Source organism: Aulostomus chinensis, chromosome 13 (assembly GCF_037954235.1).
Source record: "Aulostomus chinensis isolate RoL2024-O1b breed Wild chromosome 13, RoL_Achi_v1.0, whole genome shotgun sequence".
NCBI classification, from domain to species: Eukaryota; Metazoa; Chordata; class Actinopteri; order Syngnathiformes; family Aulostomidae; genus Aulostomus; species Aulostomus chinensis.
This window is the reverse complement of record NC_141332.1, coordinates 15,317,373-15,333,082: the sequence shown is the minus strand read 5'-3', so window position 1 is coordinate 15,333,082 and position 15,710 is coordinate 15,317,373. Positions and strand designations below refer to the sequence as shown.

Below are 15,710 nucleotides of genomic sequence, written 5' to 3'. Positions count from 1 at the left end.
TCCCCCTGACCTTTCATGTAATCTAGCGTGAAAACTCAGCCAGCGAACACCAGTCCTTCCCAATTATTGACTAGGTCTTAAACATGGATCCATCAACATTAATGTGATTAGATAGTGAGGAGCTTGTCCATTAATGATGACTAACATGTATATTTCAGACAAGGACGTTTTGTGGTTTCACAGAGGATTGATGATTGTTTGACGTTACAGTGGCAGCGATTTTTCCCTCAGAGAATCTGATTTGTTGAGCTCTCCATCCAGCGTCTTTGCGTGTGCCACCCCAAGTTTGTCACAATCACCTAAGCTCCATTTTGCCACGTCTATTTTATTCAGCCTCTCGTCTCAGCTGACACATCGACCGGTTTGGCAGAAGCGCAGTGCAGCGTTACATAACATGCTGAGGAGGACGAGAAGAAGAGGAGGAAGATGCAGATGTGAAATATGAAGCTCAACACTAGAGCGGTGGAAAAAAAAAACTTGATTTTAAGATACTAAAAGAGTTTTTTTGGTATACTGCAGTAGTAAAAAAAAGAAAAGAAAAATGAAATAAAAAAACGTGAGCATTATGAGGATATTCAGAGGGACCACACCCTCTGGAAAGACAGCTGCTGCGTGTGTGCTCTGCAATGTACTTTTTTGATAAAAAAAAACAACAAAAAACATGGATGTGATGTTGTAGTCTATTAAAAATCTCATTCTTAATCATGTGTCTGTGTTTTCACATTCATGCTTGGGTGCTGATTGCAGAATACATTTGGATGTCTGCATAAATTTCCATATATTCAGTCTGCAGTGGGGGAAGTTTAAAAAAAAAACCTGTTCAGGGGTAGAAAATACAAAGATGGGAACTGATTGTTCTATTTGAGTGTGTTTGTGTATCTGTTTGGGTTTCATGCCAGGCTGAGCAACTTCCTTTATCTTCCCCATCCGATCATGTGGCAGATGGTGGACACAAGTTATCCCGAGTGACAGGGCTTAACATAATATAAATAGCCCTCAATGTCAGTGTTTGGGGGGGAGGGGGTTATTGGTCTAGCTGTGTTTATGTTAGCATGTTAAAAAAGATAAACAGAGAAGCAGAACTTTTCCCAAAAGAGGGGCTGTGTGGTGGGGGGGCAGCTGGAGGGAGAGCTAAGAACTGGCAAGATATTAAGAGACTCCGGGAGTGCAGAATGGGAACAACAAAAAAAAACACATTGACAATAAAATGAAACATATGAGAAAGTCAAGTACAGGAAGCAGATGGAGAGGAGGAAATAAGGTGCAGCAAAAACAATTCCACCTTGACTTTCTGATTCTGTCAAAAAGCTTTTCCCGAAAATACACATGACCTGAAAGTTCGAAAGCATAAATGATGACATGCGGCCTAATAAACTCTCTCATCTTTACCCTCTTGTCTTAATCTGTTGTCAATCACCTCTTAGAATCGCCTCGCTTTATTGAAATGGATCACCTGCCCTTGATGCAACAATGTAAATGGCTGAGATTGAAACAGCTGTTTAGGATTTGATTATCTGAAGGGCTGAAATAAAGAATGAATGCATATTGAAGTCTTCTCTAAACATGTCACGTGACACCGCCTTCCCTTTTATCTTAACAGGTGCTTGCTTTTGAATTTCTTCTGTGCAAAATCATCATTCTCTCTTCCTCTGTGTTTAAATGTGTGAGCGCTATCGAGGGTGAGAAGAGTAAACCTGCATCCGCTGCTGCAGCACACCACCGCCCCAGTGAATGTAGGTCACTCTCCCTCCGTTACTCAATCCTCTTCTCTCTTCTTCCCTTTACACCTTTTATCCCCTCCTCTTGCTTCCCAAATAACCACCTTCCTCCTTTTGACTTCATCCCTATGTTGCTCATCTACATGCATTTCTGGCACACCTCCCATCGTCCTTCACTTGATACCTTCGGTCGCCGCTCCCTTTCCTTTTCTGTACCTTTTGTCCAACACCATATGTTTGCACTCCCCTCTATGTGACAGCCCCACCTCCTTCCCTCCCTTCCCCTGCCAATATAAGGGGCCATGAATGGTTGCCGTGGAAACAACATCCTCCAGTGAAGCAGTGGGACGTTGGTAGGAGTCATGGTGACAGTGGTTGTGCTGATAGAGAATAATGCTGCAAGCTCCCTCTCAGTCAGTCTCCCCCAGCAACAGCAGCCTCATCCAGCATCCCCTCTTTCGTCTTCAGTCACTCATTCTGATCTACTCATCGTCAATCCCTCTCCAACAATTCATGTCCATGGCTTGTCTACCTTTCAGTTTGCCTTTAGTGCCTGGTCTCTTGTTACTTTCAATTCCCTCCCTTTGCAACCCACCCATCTCCCTATACTCTGCTCTCTCTCTCTGTCTCTCTCTCTCTTTGTCTCTCTCGGCCCACCTCTCAAGGGGATGGTTGCAATTATGTGCCCCTTGTTTAGACACAGAGCTTCTAGATAAAGGGAGATACACCAGAATAAGACAGACATGGAGGGAGAGTTAGCGAGCTGATTTCATTAATGTGGGTCTGTTAATCTGGGTGTGGGCTGCGCTCCATCTGTCACAGCAGAAGCAGCACACAAAGTAGGCAGCCAAAACACACTCAGAAGCACAGCCAAACCCACGCACGCACGCATGCACACACACACACACACACACACACACACACACACAATGTGCCAGCACACGTATGCAACCAAACAAATTAATACCAAATCCACATGCGCTTAAATCAGAGGGGGAGGAAATTGGGTCATACCGCTTTGTTTCCCATTGATGGACAGAACAGCTACCGAAACCACGGTGAAATAATTCTCTAGACAAATCAAATGCCCATAGACCCCACCTAAGGTCCACAGCCCCTCAAACAAACAAGACAACTTGGCTATAAATAGCATGGCCTGTGACTCAGACAGGCCAAATTGAATCAATATCTCAATTTCTGGGATTTCTGGGACATGATAAAGAGATTCTTTTTGAAAGTTGGAAGACATAAATCACCCTTCAGTGAGACGACTCTAGACTTGTATGAATGCTTTTCATACCATCTGACTTTCTCAACCCATAATTATCTTTAATCCAGGCCTGTTCAGCCTGAAGCTGATGGAGCCTTCAGCTAATATTTCCATTCTTAACCTGGCTAACAAAGAAATAAACAAGCTACAGTCAGCCCGAAGGCAAATCAAGGTTAGTGTGTACTCGATGTTGTTTTTGAACTGTCACACTTTAATTAGTCCACCTCAAATCCTCACAAGCTGATCTTGTTACTGCTGATCCAGCTTGATGATGTCACTCCTGCCTGTTCTGCTCTTTCTGTCTGTCTTTCTATCATTGTGTCTCTCCATCTCTTGTGTTTTGAGGAGCATCCAAGCTGCAATTCCTCAGCCAAGACAAGAAATCAATGGCATGAGCGTAGGAGGCTGCGTGTGTGTGTGTGTGTGTGTGTATGTGTGTGTGTGTGTGTATGTGCGGATAGGAAGAGACAGTAGTTAGTGTGTGGGCAATCTGTCTGCCTGCCCAGCTTGCAGCCAGGCCATCTCTACATTCGTAATTATAACAAATCACCTCTTTATTTAAACTTAATTGCACTGGTGTCCATGTTTCAGTCTTCTCATTGTGCCCACTTTTGTATTGCTCTCTAACATGTCTCCTTCTCCAATTTTCTCAGCGTGCTCACTGCCTTTTCTTGTTTTCAATCAGATCAATCAAATAATCAAGTGCTGACAAGTGAAATGTCTTCAAAGTACAGAAGCTGTAACACATTTTTAGGCACCGATTTTAATTAAAGGGACAGTTTCTGCTCTTAAAATTCTGCTCTGCTGCTGTGCTTATTGATGAAGCCCAGACGTGTATGTGTTTTAATGCAGAAGTGACCTTTCACTATCACTGAACTGCTCATGTCTTCAATGCAGGGATGCTAGAGTCAGATCCCACGTTAAATGGCTCCCCATTTGAAAGGATTATTGAAATATATCCTTCGCATTCAACTGTTTGACATCTGCAATAAGGAGCAATGCACAGCCTGGAGCGCCTGTATGTTACACAAAATTGGGAAAGGTTCATTTGTTGCCCACCTTAGCCACGCTTGGCTTAGTGAGTGTTAGAGGAAAAGAGCTGATGATGATGATCTATATAAATACAGAGGGAATGTCATTATGTTTGTCTTGGCTCTGTAAACCAATCAACCACTGTCTGTACCTTTTCCCCTCTACACTGTTTCTTCCTGCAACAGAGAGCAAAGATATTCATCTACACCAACCAAGCATGTGTCATTTCCTCTCTCTGCATCAAGGGGAAGTTGGCGAGAATGGGTCGAGGCAATCTTTTTGTCAGCGTCTCTGTGTTTGTCAAACTCTCTTGTGGTTTGAGCTTCGGTACTCCGTTTTTTTTTTTTTTTTAAATCTTTGCATTTTTTGAGATTGCAAGGAGATAGACATTGATTATCCAAGCACAATCTGATTATAATTATCCTTGCAAGCGTCAAAGTGATGGATTGACGATGGATTGATTCTTACCGGCGGCGCTAGATGCAGTGGGCCAGTTCTGAACCAGGACACCCTGGGCTCCCTGCAATACTGAGGACTCCTCCATGTGCACTGAGCTGGAACACAAAATAACACAAATATTACACAAAGGACAGTAATTAACTCAAATGTAGCACCCACTGCTCAGTACCATGGTGTTGAAATGTAAAAGACTAAGGTGTTGTCCATCCTCTTTATAGGAACGAGGGAGACAAAACATTAGGAAGAACTCTCATTGCTGGCAAAATTCAAAAAGAATTTCAGTAAAAAAGTGAATATTATAATCCTCATGAGGTGAGATAACTGTTGCATGTCCATAACAATAACAAGGATTTTAATATTTTGACATATAAATGTATAAATTGTGATAAATCAAAGTGTAAAATAATATGACCATCTGTCATATTATGGTAAGATCAGGATCATAAACGGCTAAAGTTTCTCACATCTTCATATTTCCTATATTACAAATTAAAATCTTGGTCTGTTTCTTGAGCAGCTGGGGATGCAGAACACACAAAATCCCAGAAATATAACGTTCAGATTGGGATTTAAGCATTCACATGTTCCTAACATTCTTTGGATTATGGATTACAGATGGCCGTTTTTACATTTTCACACCCGCTCTGTGGGATTTCAGCACTCTCCCTCTCAGCGCCTACCCCTCTACTGAAAAAAACCCACTACACACAGTAGCACACACACAGCAATGTGAAATAACAGACAAGATGTGCGGCAACAGAGTGTATCTGCTTTTTGTTTGAAAAATGGTGAGATACATTCTGTAGCCCTGGCAGTGATATTTTAGTCAGGAATATCCATGTCTTTAGAAATGGTCATTGCTTCCTAACATGGTGGAACTCTTAAAGGGGCAGTTCATCCAAATCACACAGTCAACACTGATGACCAGGCTGTCTAACTAGAAATGCATAATAGTCTTTATCTTATTACAATTTTAGTGGAACAGTTCATATTTGCATTTCAGTTACACTGGAAAAACATACAAATAATGATGTGATTTTTTTCCCCCTGGAGTCCACAATAAATAAGCATGTTCTCTTTTGTCTTGAGAATGATTTGTAGTTTTGGCCATCTCTGTAGTACCACAACAGTCCCATTTATGATAGATATTTCACTTTGTCATGTATTGATTTCAATAATATTTCAATAAATAGTGAAGCGGTCAGATGTTAGTAGAAGATTTACAAGCCTCTCATTTTGCTGAGTACTATGCATATACGCCTGAATCTATCTAAATCATTCTAATCTCTATTTGTTACAAAATAAACCTGTCCACTTTTCTCCCATCTGCCCTCCAATGTGATATTCGGTCCCTAAAAGTCGAAAAATCCTATGGGCCAGTAAGTCTGTGTTAGTGAGTATTCATTTATTCATTGAAAAACAAGAGGCTTTCAGTGCCTTGTGAAATGCTTTGATGAGGAGCACTGAAATACTATGTGCATTTTGTTTTTGTTTTTTGGGGGGGAGGTATTTATGAATGATAAACAAGTAACATGTATCAGATCAGCTCCCTGTGCTTGTGTGCAGCCGCCGTGTGTGAAGAGAACACAAGCACTTTTGTGATGGAAGCCATTTTAAGCGTTGCTAAACACCAGCGTCATCAAGCTACGCTGATCAAATATTAATGGAAAATACACTTCATCTTTCCTCATTATCTTGCTCTTCTACTTTCAGTAACAACATGTTTCCCGCATCACTCTCCTGCATCTAATTTTCTCATGAGGCTGACTTAGTTTTAAATCAACGCTATAACAACGACAAAACCGACACAGACAAAATCTGACAAATCTCTCGGAACGTTCCAGAGATTAAAGTAAAATTAAATAGGTCAGTGTTATGACGTGGTGATTGGGTGTGTTATCCAAAATCTCTTGTACAAGCTCTGATTATGTTCGAGAATAAATGTGAGTATTCATTGGGGGTTGGTTTATGGGTGGGGGGATCAACTTAAACTATATCAGACGTAGTGAGCCAAGAGAAAGATTTAACATATTCAGCTGGTTTACACAAGCACATAAACGCTCATTAATCCCTGCTGTAATTATGAGGAGATCTGTGTAACATTAACAAAACTCAGACGGGTTTCCTGCTCTTAATCTGACATGGACATCAACATGCACACACACACGCGCACACACACACGTACACACAAAAACTGCATATCTACACCGATGCAGTATACAAAATAGGAGTGAATTTCATGACATTTAACTGAAATGAGACATCACTCAGACTGACAGCACCACAAAATACACAGAAAGACTGCATACAAAGACTGAAGCTCTCTGAGAGTCATGAGACAAATGTTGTTTGTATGAGGGCTTTTTTAACTATTGTGCAAATTACACAAATGAAACATTAATTTGGTTGGGTCCATCTGATCCCACAGCATGGTGATCGCACCGTGTCTTATGGGTAATGTGATCATTGGTGTTGTCATGTTGCACTGCCTCTAATATGCCATCTTTCCAGCTGAGTACCTGCCCTTCATCCATCACTGACACCCTGCTAACTCTTCCCTCCCCGTCAGGCCTCCATCTGTCTGTGGCAACATTAAGACAACACCTCAAACTGCATTTTTCCACACTGTCTCTCTTGTCATTCATCTGATGACCAGTCGGAATGATAAGTTCATGTCCGCGGTCTAACTGAGGGGTTTTATAAAACATATTGTACAGTGAACAGAAATTATGTGAATGAGGACATATCAGTGTAAATGGGTAAAATGAAATAATAATTGTTCTGTTTTGTGAAAGTCACGCCCCTCTCCCATCAGTGCTGCCATCACAGCTGAGCAACAGCTGGCAGCAACTTTCCAACATCCCTCTCAGAATAATTTATGAACTTAAATGTAAGACACCTCAGGCTTATAAACTCTACAGACTAGCTTTTCAAGTTTAAGAGATTGAATCTGATTATTGAAATATCAAAGTGATTAAGACTACGCAGAAGACCTGTGGAGAAAAAAAACCAGCTCTGAGCTTTGCAAAATTGAACTTTAACCCAAATATGTCGTTAAAATATTGAACAGCTTGACTCTGGGTAGCAAGCGCGTACAACAAACTGCACAGAAATGTAAACTAAATATAAACCATGATAATAATGTAAACTAAATGTAAAAACTGGATTCTGGACATGAACATCTACTGCCAGGCAGATTAGGTTGTCTTAATCTGACTGTCATCATATGACATGCGTATTTACTGAAGCCACAAATTAATGTCTGACATCATTCAAATACCTTTATCAACAGCCATGTTGGAGGACTGTATCTTCTTTACATGACAGAGTTGCTACACTCATGATGACAGAGTGAAGAGAATGACTGTCCATTTAGAAGTCATTTGCATGGAGCCTAAATTACATAAACATGTACCTCCAAGCTATACCACATCCCTGTCTGTATAGTATGAGATGTAATTAACGCACCACCATGCTGTTGATTGCAAGTTGTCTGAGGTAGAAATCAAGGGTGGTGCTCAGCTACTTAACGTAGCAGGGTTTGGTTACGTTCTCCAGGCTGGGGAGTGGGGTGGGGTAGTAAGAGTAAACATTGCTTTCACCAAACATGACAAACGGGGAGGACACGAAGGGAGTGCAGGAAGATAAAATCGAAATGTGGGAGCTTACCTCTGCATTACACCTCCTGCTCTCAGGGAGGCTGAATATCTCCAGTCAGAATTCGGTGCCTTTGGCTGCAAGAGAGAGAGAGCGAGAGAGAGAGAGAGGAGGCAGAAGTGAGTCTTAAGTACAGGCAAAACCCAATATCATCTCATTAATAAATCATGGCGAGAATACAAACTCATTCTTGCGCATACACACACAATCATAGAAGTGGAGGCATGCGGCTGCCTTTGGGGAGACAAGTGATGAATTGAAGATTGTATGTGCACTCATCTTGTCCTACCCTTAAAAAATGACTGAAATTTTACTCCAGCAGCCCACTGACCCTCAATACTGTGTGATGCAGGCTCTCCTCGTCTTACCAGGCTGGTTGACAGACCGATGACAGCTTTTCTTATTTCCTTATCACTCAATATTTTGCTTTCAAAATAGAACAACACAAAAGAACAGCAATATCACAGTGTTTTTTTCATTGTTTTCTTTCCAAACCCCATTGTATTCTTTATAACCACTTACTTTTCTGTGCTGTTTCTCTGTTACATGCTTTTTACACTGATCAAAACCTAGAGTTTCACAGGAACACAGTGTGCCTGAGTCAGTCTGACACATCTCACCATGGTAACCATGCAGAGCTCAGGCTACATTTTTCCCTCCACCCACTGTCCCTCATCATTTCACTCCTGTGAAGGTCACAGGTGGAGGACGAAGTGAGGGGGGAGGATATCATGATGAGCCCCCTCTGCTAAGCAGTGCGACTCATTACACCACCACAGCCTCCACCTGGCTGCCATTACTGCAGTTCAGTGGTGGGATCTTCATGTCAGACAAGCTCCTTTTTCTGCTACAAATACATGCAACATCACAACCAAATGTCGTTCGAGGACTAAAATACATACGTTGTGAAACTTCTGTAGATTAAAGCTGTTAACCTGACTGCATTTTCTCCAATATGAACAACCCCCACCCCCGCTACTTGGACTATGCAGTTCATAAGAGACCCATTTGCAATCCCATTTCCTTTCAAATATGACAGATGTTCACTTGCTGCAGAAGCTGCGCTGACCTCTATGAGTCTGCGGTAGACATTCATCACCCTTGAAATCCAATATTTGCCCCTAATGAGAGAAGCCTGGTATTCCTCTTGAAGTCTTTCAAATGGGAGAATGTCTACCGTCTTAGACAGACATCATATCTACCGTGGAATGTAGGTTGATTAGTTAGAGATAATCAAAAAGCAATCAGCGGTTGGATCGATATGTTAGATCGATAGGTTGAGAGGAAAAAGATGTTTGTGGCATTAAACACAGTTGAATAAGAGCCTTCATCTTGAGCACAATGCACGTGAGCAGCCAAAATGAGCAGACTGTCCACAAATAGCACTAAACAGCTTTACTACATCCTTGCCCTGTTGCAGCATGACAGTGGCCGAGGTGTGACTGGTCTGCTTGTCCGCATGGTGTAAGTGGGGGTTATTTAAAACACGCTCACTAACACATTAGATACAAGCATACGGAACTAAAACATGTCCCGAGTGTGACGCACTACCAAAGGAATACATGAACAATGCTGCACACAAGAATACAGAAACCCATGTGATTGAAACTGTGGATGACGAGAATCCAAACAAAGGAGAGATCAGACAAAAAAAGAACGCAGTGAAGTTTTAGTGCACTTATGTCCTCAATTGTTCTTATAAATCAGAAAATCCGGTTTGACAAGCCTTTTTTCATCGTTTTTCTCCAGTCTTCCCTCTCCCTGTGAATGAACGCTTCTCGCATGGAAACAGAGCTCACACCTCCGCCATCAACACTGTGTCCAATCACCTTTCATCCCCCGCCTCAGTTGCACAGAGCCAGCCAATCCAAGCGCAGGGCTGAGAAACCCATGGCTGCCAGTTAATAACATAGCAAGAACAAACATGACTGGCATTAATGAGGAGCATCTCCAGTGGTAGCAGAATGATTGCTGTAAATATGTTTTATCCCTCTTTTTTTAAAACATATTTCCTCCCTTTTCTGCACAGATAAAACCAGAAGCTCTGTAAAGACCAAAAAAAACCAACCCACTTTTATCTTCATAATTTGATGACAACAGTCGGAATGCTGCAAACAACGGTGCAACTCTCAATGACGCTCCGATGTCAAGAATCGGAGTCTTTGCCTCATTTCTGCCTTCTTCACTGATTCACAAACTCTGGCTTGTCGTTCAGTACCAGAGAGGTACGTGACCAGAAGAGGATATTTTGGTGCAGTGAGACCGTAGGTCCTTAAAGTTGGCAAAGGCTGCACTGTTTCCCAGACTGCCCCTCTCCTGAGATGACCACTGAATGCCCTCTGGACTAATTGGATTTGAGTGTTGTAGCACAAGGCCCACAGCACTGCTGCCTGTTTTGGGTCAAAGGTGAACAGGCCAGCTATTGAGGTTTGCTTTGGAGAGGACAGGAAAAGGAAGCGAGGCATAGAGTGATAGGGAGGGAGACCCTTGAACTTGTTACAGAATATAACTGGTCTTTCGCAAACTAGGGACACATGCAAAAGTGAATCATACAAACCTGAGGATTAATGATAGAATGCTGACAAAAGTTGGTTCAATCTGATAACTCGCAGGTGGAAGAATTTCAACCTTTTTTTCCCTTTCTGTTTTAGTCACCCAGAGACCTCGAAAAAGACAGAATTGCCTCATAAATGTTTGTGTACAGTTTTGCACAAGAAAAAAAACATTAATCTTTAAAAGAAACAATATCATATATTTGATCCTCACAGGCCAGAACAGATGAGAGACTTCTACAGCTCCGGTGTTCCAAATGTCAGCTGCAACACCACTGCAAGAACACCGCCCTAGAGCTCAACCTGAACCATAACTCTCGGAGTTTTCCTTTTAGGGATTGTGAGTCATTTACTGTTGTGTGACAGTCTAAAATAATACACACAGACACTGCACACACACACCTGAATGGCAGTTGCATCCGGCATACTGAGACGCCGAACAAATATCTGGCTCTGGCCGCTGTGGCTGGTGACGTAGCCCGAGCCCCACGTGCCGCTGTGGGGCCGTCCCGTGTTGTAGAACATAAAAGTGTCACTTCCTGACGTTGCAGTCAGGCAAGTTTTGTAACAGTATGTTTTGGTCATAGACCCATTTCCCCGCACTTCAATATAATGTGGCTCTACTTTGAGGTCACGCCGCAGGACCACATTGCTGTTTGGTTGACCTGCAGCTCCACCTGCAGGTCTTGCTCCACCTCCACCTCCAGCCCCACCTCCACCTCCCCCTCCACCTCCACCGCCACCGCCACCTGCTGCGTTGGCCCCCTCTGGTGCGCTCTTCTTGGATACGCAGCATGGAGAGCAGGAGCCAGGCTGGGTGCAGTAAGCATGGCAACGTACAATGGCCAGCACAAAGACGGTGACCAGGAAAACAAAAGTAGTGGCACACAGGGCAATGATGAGGTAGAGAGTGACATTGGAAAACATTAGGGGGCTGTTGCGCCTGATGATACGCTTGGGGTCAGGTGTCAACTTTGGCGGGAGCTCCATCACATGCACATGGATAGTGGCGGAGGAGGAGAGAGGTGGTAGGCCATTATCACGCACTAGAACAGTCAGAGCAAAGGAGGTGGAGTTGTCCTCGATGACACGCCTCGTGGTGCGGATCTCACCTGTGTGCTCATGCACCTTAAACAGATCAAGGTCTGTATCAGTCTGCGACAGCGAATAGAGCAGCCAAGCGTTCTGCCCTGCGTCGCTATCCCACGCCACCACCTTAGCTACCAGCACACCCGCTTCAGCATTCTTTAACAGAGTCTCTGTGGTGCGGCTCCCATTAGCAGGTGGGTAGATGATCCGGGGCGCGTGGTCATTCTGATCCATGATGTAAACATAAACTGTGGCCACACGGCTGAGTGGGGGCGCCCCATTGTCCTGGGCTTTGATCTGAAAGTGAAACTCTCTAAGCTTCTCGAAGTCGAAAGCTCTCAGAGCATAAGCCTCGCCGGTATCAGGTTTGATGCTGACGTAGCTGGCAACAGGGATACCGTGGTTGTTGTCATTGAGGACAGTATAGGTGATGCGTGCATTTTCTGCAGCATCGGCATCTGTGGCCTTAACAACACACAGCGGTGCACCGGGAGCATTGTTCTCTGTGATATAGACAGTATATGATGTCTGCTCGAATCGGGGTGGATTGTCATTCACATCCGCAACATTGACTTTAAAGGTCATCTGAGAAGACAGCGGTGGAGATCCTCCATCGACGGCATTTACAGTGACATTGTAGGACGAGATGGTTTCCCGGTCCAGGAAAGCAGACGTGACGACTGTATAGTGGTTCCGGAAGGACTTGATTTTGAAAGGCAAATGTGGCATGATCTCTAGGGTTACTTGTTTGTTTGGTCCCGAATCCCGGTCATTTACACTGATCAATGCTACGACTGTGTCAGCCCGAGCATCTTCACGCACAGGACTGGAGAGTGATGACAGCACAATGTCAGGAATATTATCATTCACATCCAAAACTTCTACCACTACTTTACAGTGCACTGCCACAGGTGCCGGCCCCTTGTCCATCGCCTGCATGTACATTTCATAGGAGTTTTTCTCCTCATAGTCGATATTGTTTTTCACTCTTATCTCGCCTGTGTCTGTGTCCATGGAAAACATCTGTCTAACCCTTTCGGGAGTGTAGCTGCTGAATGAATAGAACACTTCCCCGTTGGAGCCCTCATCCGGGTCTGTAGCATTCAACTTGATCACGAGGGTCCCCTTCAGAGAGTTTTCAGACACTTTCACTTTGTACACTGAACTGTCAAAAGCAGGCACGTTGTCATTTGCATCGAGGATGCGTACATTGATTTTGGCCGTGCCACTTCTCTGCGGGGTGCCTCCATCCACGGCTGTCAGGATTAGCTGATGAGAGGGCATCTGCTCGCGGTCAAAGGGCTTTTTGAGAATCAGCTCGATGTGCTTGTTGGTAGAAATGGGTTTAATGGAGTCCAGAGTCAGGTGGTCGTTAGGGCTGAGGCGGTACTGCTTCACGGAGTTGGAACCGTCATCTGCGTCTTGAGCCCCTTCGATGTGGAACCGTGACCCGGACAGAGCGGACTCCGACACCTCAAGCTGATACTCATCTCGGGGGAACTGCGGCGAGTTATCGTTGACGTCCAATATCTCCACCTCCACGTTGTGTACTTCCAGAGGGTTCTCCAACACCACCTCCAGATTGCGAGAACAGGTGCCACTGAATTCACAAATTGCCTCTCGGTCTATGCGGTCACTCACCACCAGCTTGCCGGTTTTGTGGTTGATGGTGAAATATCTTCGTCCAGTATCAGGTGTGACTCTGGCGCGTCGGGTGGAAAGTTTTCTCAGGTCCAAACCCAAATCTCGGACGATGTCTCCTACCAATGCTCCGTTCTCCAGCTCCTCCGGAATAGAGTAGTGAATTTGTCCATTTGTGAGGCCGCCGAGTGCGAAAATGACTAAATAAAAAGAAAAATGCACATTTTCTTTTACACTGCAACAGCATCGCGCCGTCACAGCCATCGCAGGCAGGCAGGATTTGGATAAGGTTGGTAATAGCTTTCCGCCTTTTTAGCAGGATATGGGTCCCCACCCGCCTCATGAAAAACGAGGGAATAGCCCGCGCATATCTCCGACTATGTGCAGGACGTCCACCGCATCCTCTCTGGTGCCTGTCTGGGTGTTTTCTTTCCCCCTGCGTCCATGTTTTCCTCCTGTATGGATGATGTTTTTCCAAATTCTCTATCCTCCAAGCAAGGCTGACTTCTTCCACTGAAGCTGCCTCTCTCTCCCTCTCTCCCTCGCTGCGATGTGGAGATGTTGTGTGGGCAAGAGGGGAGGGGGTGTGGGGGGTGGAAGAGAGCCACTCGCTCAAATCATGCTGGCTGCATTTCGGCACCTTCTTCGATAAAATGATCGAGCACCATCTAATGAAAAATGAAGCCCTGAAGAGGAAAGACTTCAGTTTTATCAGCGTATCGCTCGCCAGATCAGGGTGTCGCACGGGGAGCAGCGAAAGCCATCTGCACTCGGAAATTAATCGGTATAATAACGTTTTCCTCTCTTTTTTTTTGTCAGTGCCACCGCCCTTTTCAATGTGCGCCGGGAAAACTGATTTATGAAAGCAGGCTGGCGATTAGGCTTCCTCGCTGATGCAAAGCCACAATTAGTAAGCAGCCCTCCGGTCATATAGTCTGGATTTCTAACAAATACAGACTAGAAAACAAATAAACAACCTGTTTTACCGCAGCCTTTAAAGAAGCCTTTACTGTCAACATCAAAGACTGAATAACGGCTAGTGAGTGACAGGGAACCCATCGTCAGACTAACAGATGTGGCTTTGTTTCACCTGAGCTGAGACACAAAAACAATCTTGGCTCCTGCGTGAGATCACGTTGCTCCTCAGTGACAGCTGACGACGCTTCGTCCTGTAACTGCTATTGGATGGGTGGGCAGCGTATACCTTTCTGCCACAGGTTGGGTCCTAGAACCCCAATTCATGGTGAGGTTCTTCACTGGTCACATGCTAATCACTTTCACTGACTTCTGATGACCGTTTACACATCTAGCAAGTCACGCACACGTAAAACACAACGTTTGATGCAGCAGAGGGATCAACACACATGCGCCTGTACCGTCTTGGATGTGTGTGCCTTTTCCCTCATTTTTTGTCTTGACATTAATTCAGATTATTAATCAAACATCAGTTGCTACCAAAGTTGAGGGGCTTTCTTTGTTTTTAAATTTCACAAGTCACTTCTTTACAGGAATTTCAGAATTCTCTGTTTCAGGTTTTAATGCTGTAACCGACAGATGGACAGAGTGGTTGCAGTATGGCTGTCCAGCATCAATATATTCCACCCTCTTCATCCAGGTACCACAAATAAACCTTTTTCAAAAAAACAAACAGGTTTAAGTTAACTGGACAGGAACCGAATCCAAAAGTGGCAAAGAGGAGTAAAATTAAGTGTTTGGACAATTTCGTCACAGATGGATTTGCAGTATCAAGCTTCTGATATGATAAGATTTCCAAATGAATTCATCATAAAAACTATAGGGAATCATATAAAAAATGTAATCTTCAAATAACTTTTAGAAAGTTTTAAAGATGGACTTGATCATCTTGAGCCACCATAGACCACCAGACCCAGATCCATGTCTACCGCACACATCTTTCCCTTCTCTTGGTGAGGCGTCACCCTTCACCCACGCAGGTCTGCCCACGGCGATGATAAAGCGCCTGGCATCCCAGGAGATGGCGAGAAAACAGTGACTCACTTGGATGCTGCTATATAGTGGATGGGTGAATATATATATATATATATATATATATATATATATATATATATATATATATATATATATATATATGGCAACTATTCACACTCCAAGGCAAAGAGGAGGAGGTGGCAAAATTGAGAGTTGGCGTAGCAGACACATTACATACTAGAAAGATCCATTCTCTGCAGTGTTTTATGTCCATAACAGAGCAAGTTTTTTTGGAATAATTAGTCTATAAATGACAAAGCAAGAAATATGAGGTCGGACTGT

General features: G+C 43.8%; 1 protein-coding gene and 1 pseudogene across 18 annotated transcripts in view; both read right to left on the bottom strand.

The window, feature by feature from the left end:
- The window catches only part of LOC147251074 (protocadherin alpha-13-like), a 145,749-nt gene that overhangs the window by 6,272 nt on the left and 123,767 nt on the right, over positions 1 to 15,710 (bottom strand). For all 18 annotated transcript variants that reach the window (XM_086221586.1, XM_086221597.1, XM_086221599.1 and 15 more), the window contains 2 exons: positions 8,149 to 8,213; positions 4,489 to 4,574 (listed from right to left, as the gene is read on the bottom strand). In XM_086221586.1, the coding sequence (XP_086077712.1) occupies positions 4,489 to 4,574; positions 8,149 to 8,213 (151 nt within the window). The remainder of the gene's footprint in view (positions 1 to 4,488; positions 4,575 to 8,148; positions 8,214 to 15,710) is intronic.
- Positions 10,926 to 14,575, bottom strand: LOC147251086 (protocadherin alpha-C2 pseudogene; annotated as a pseudogene).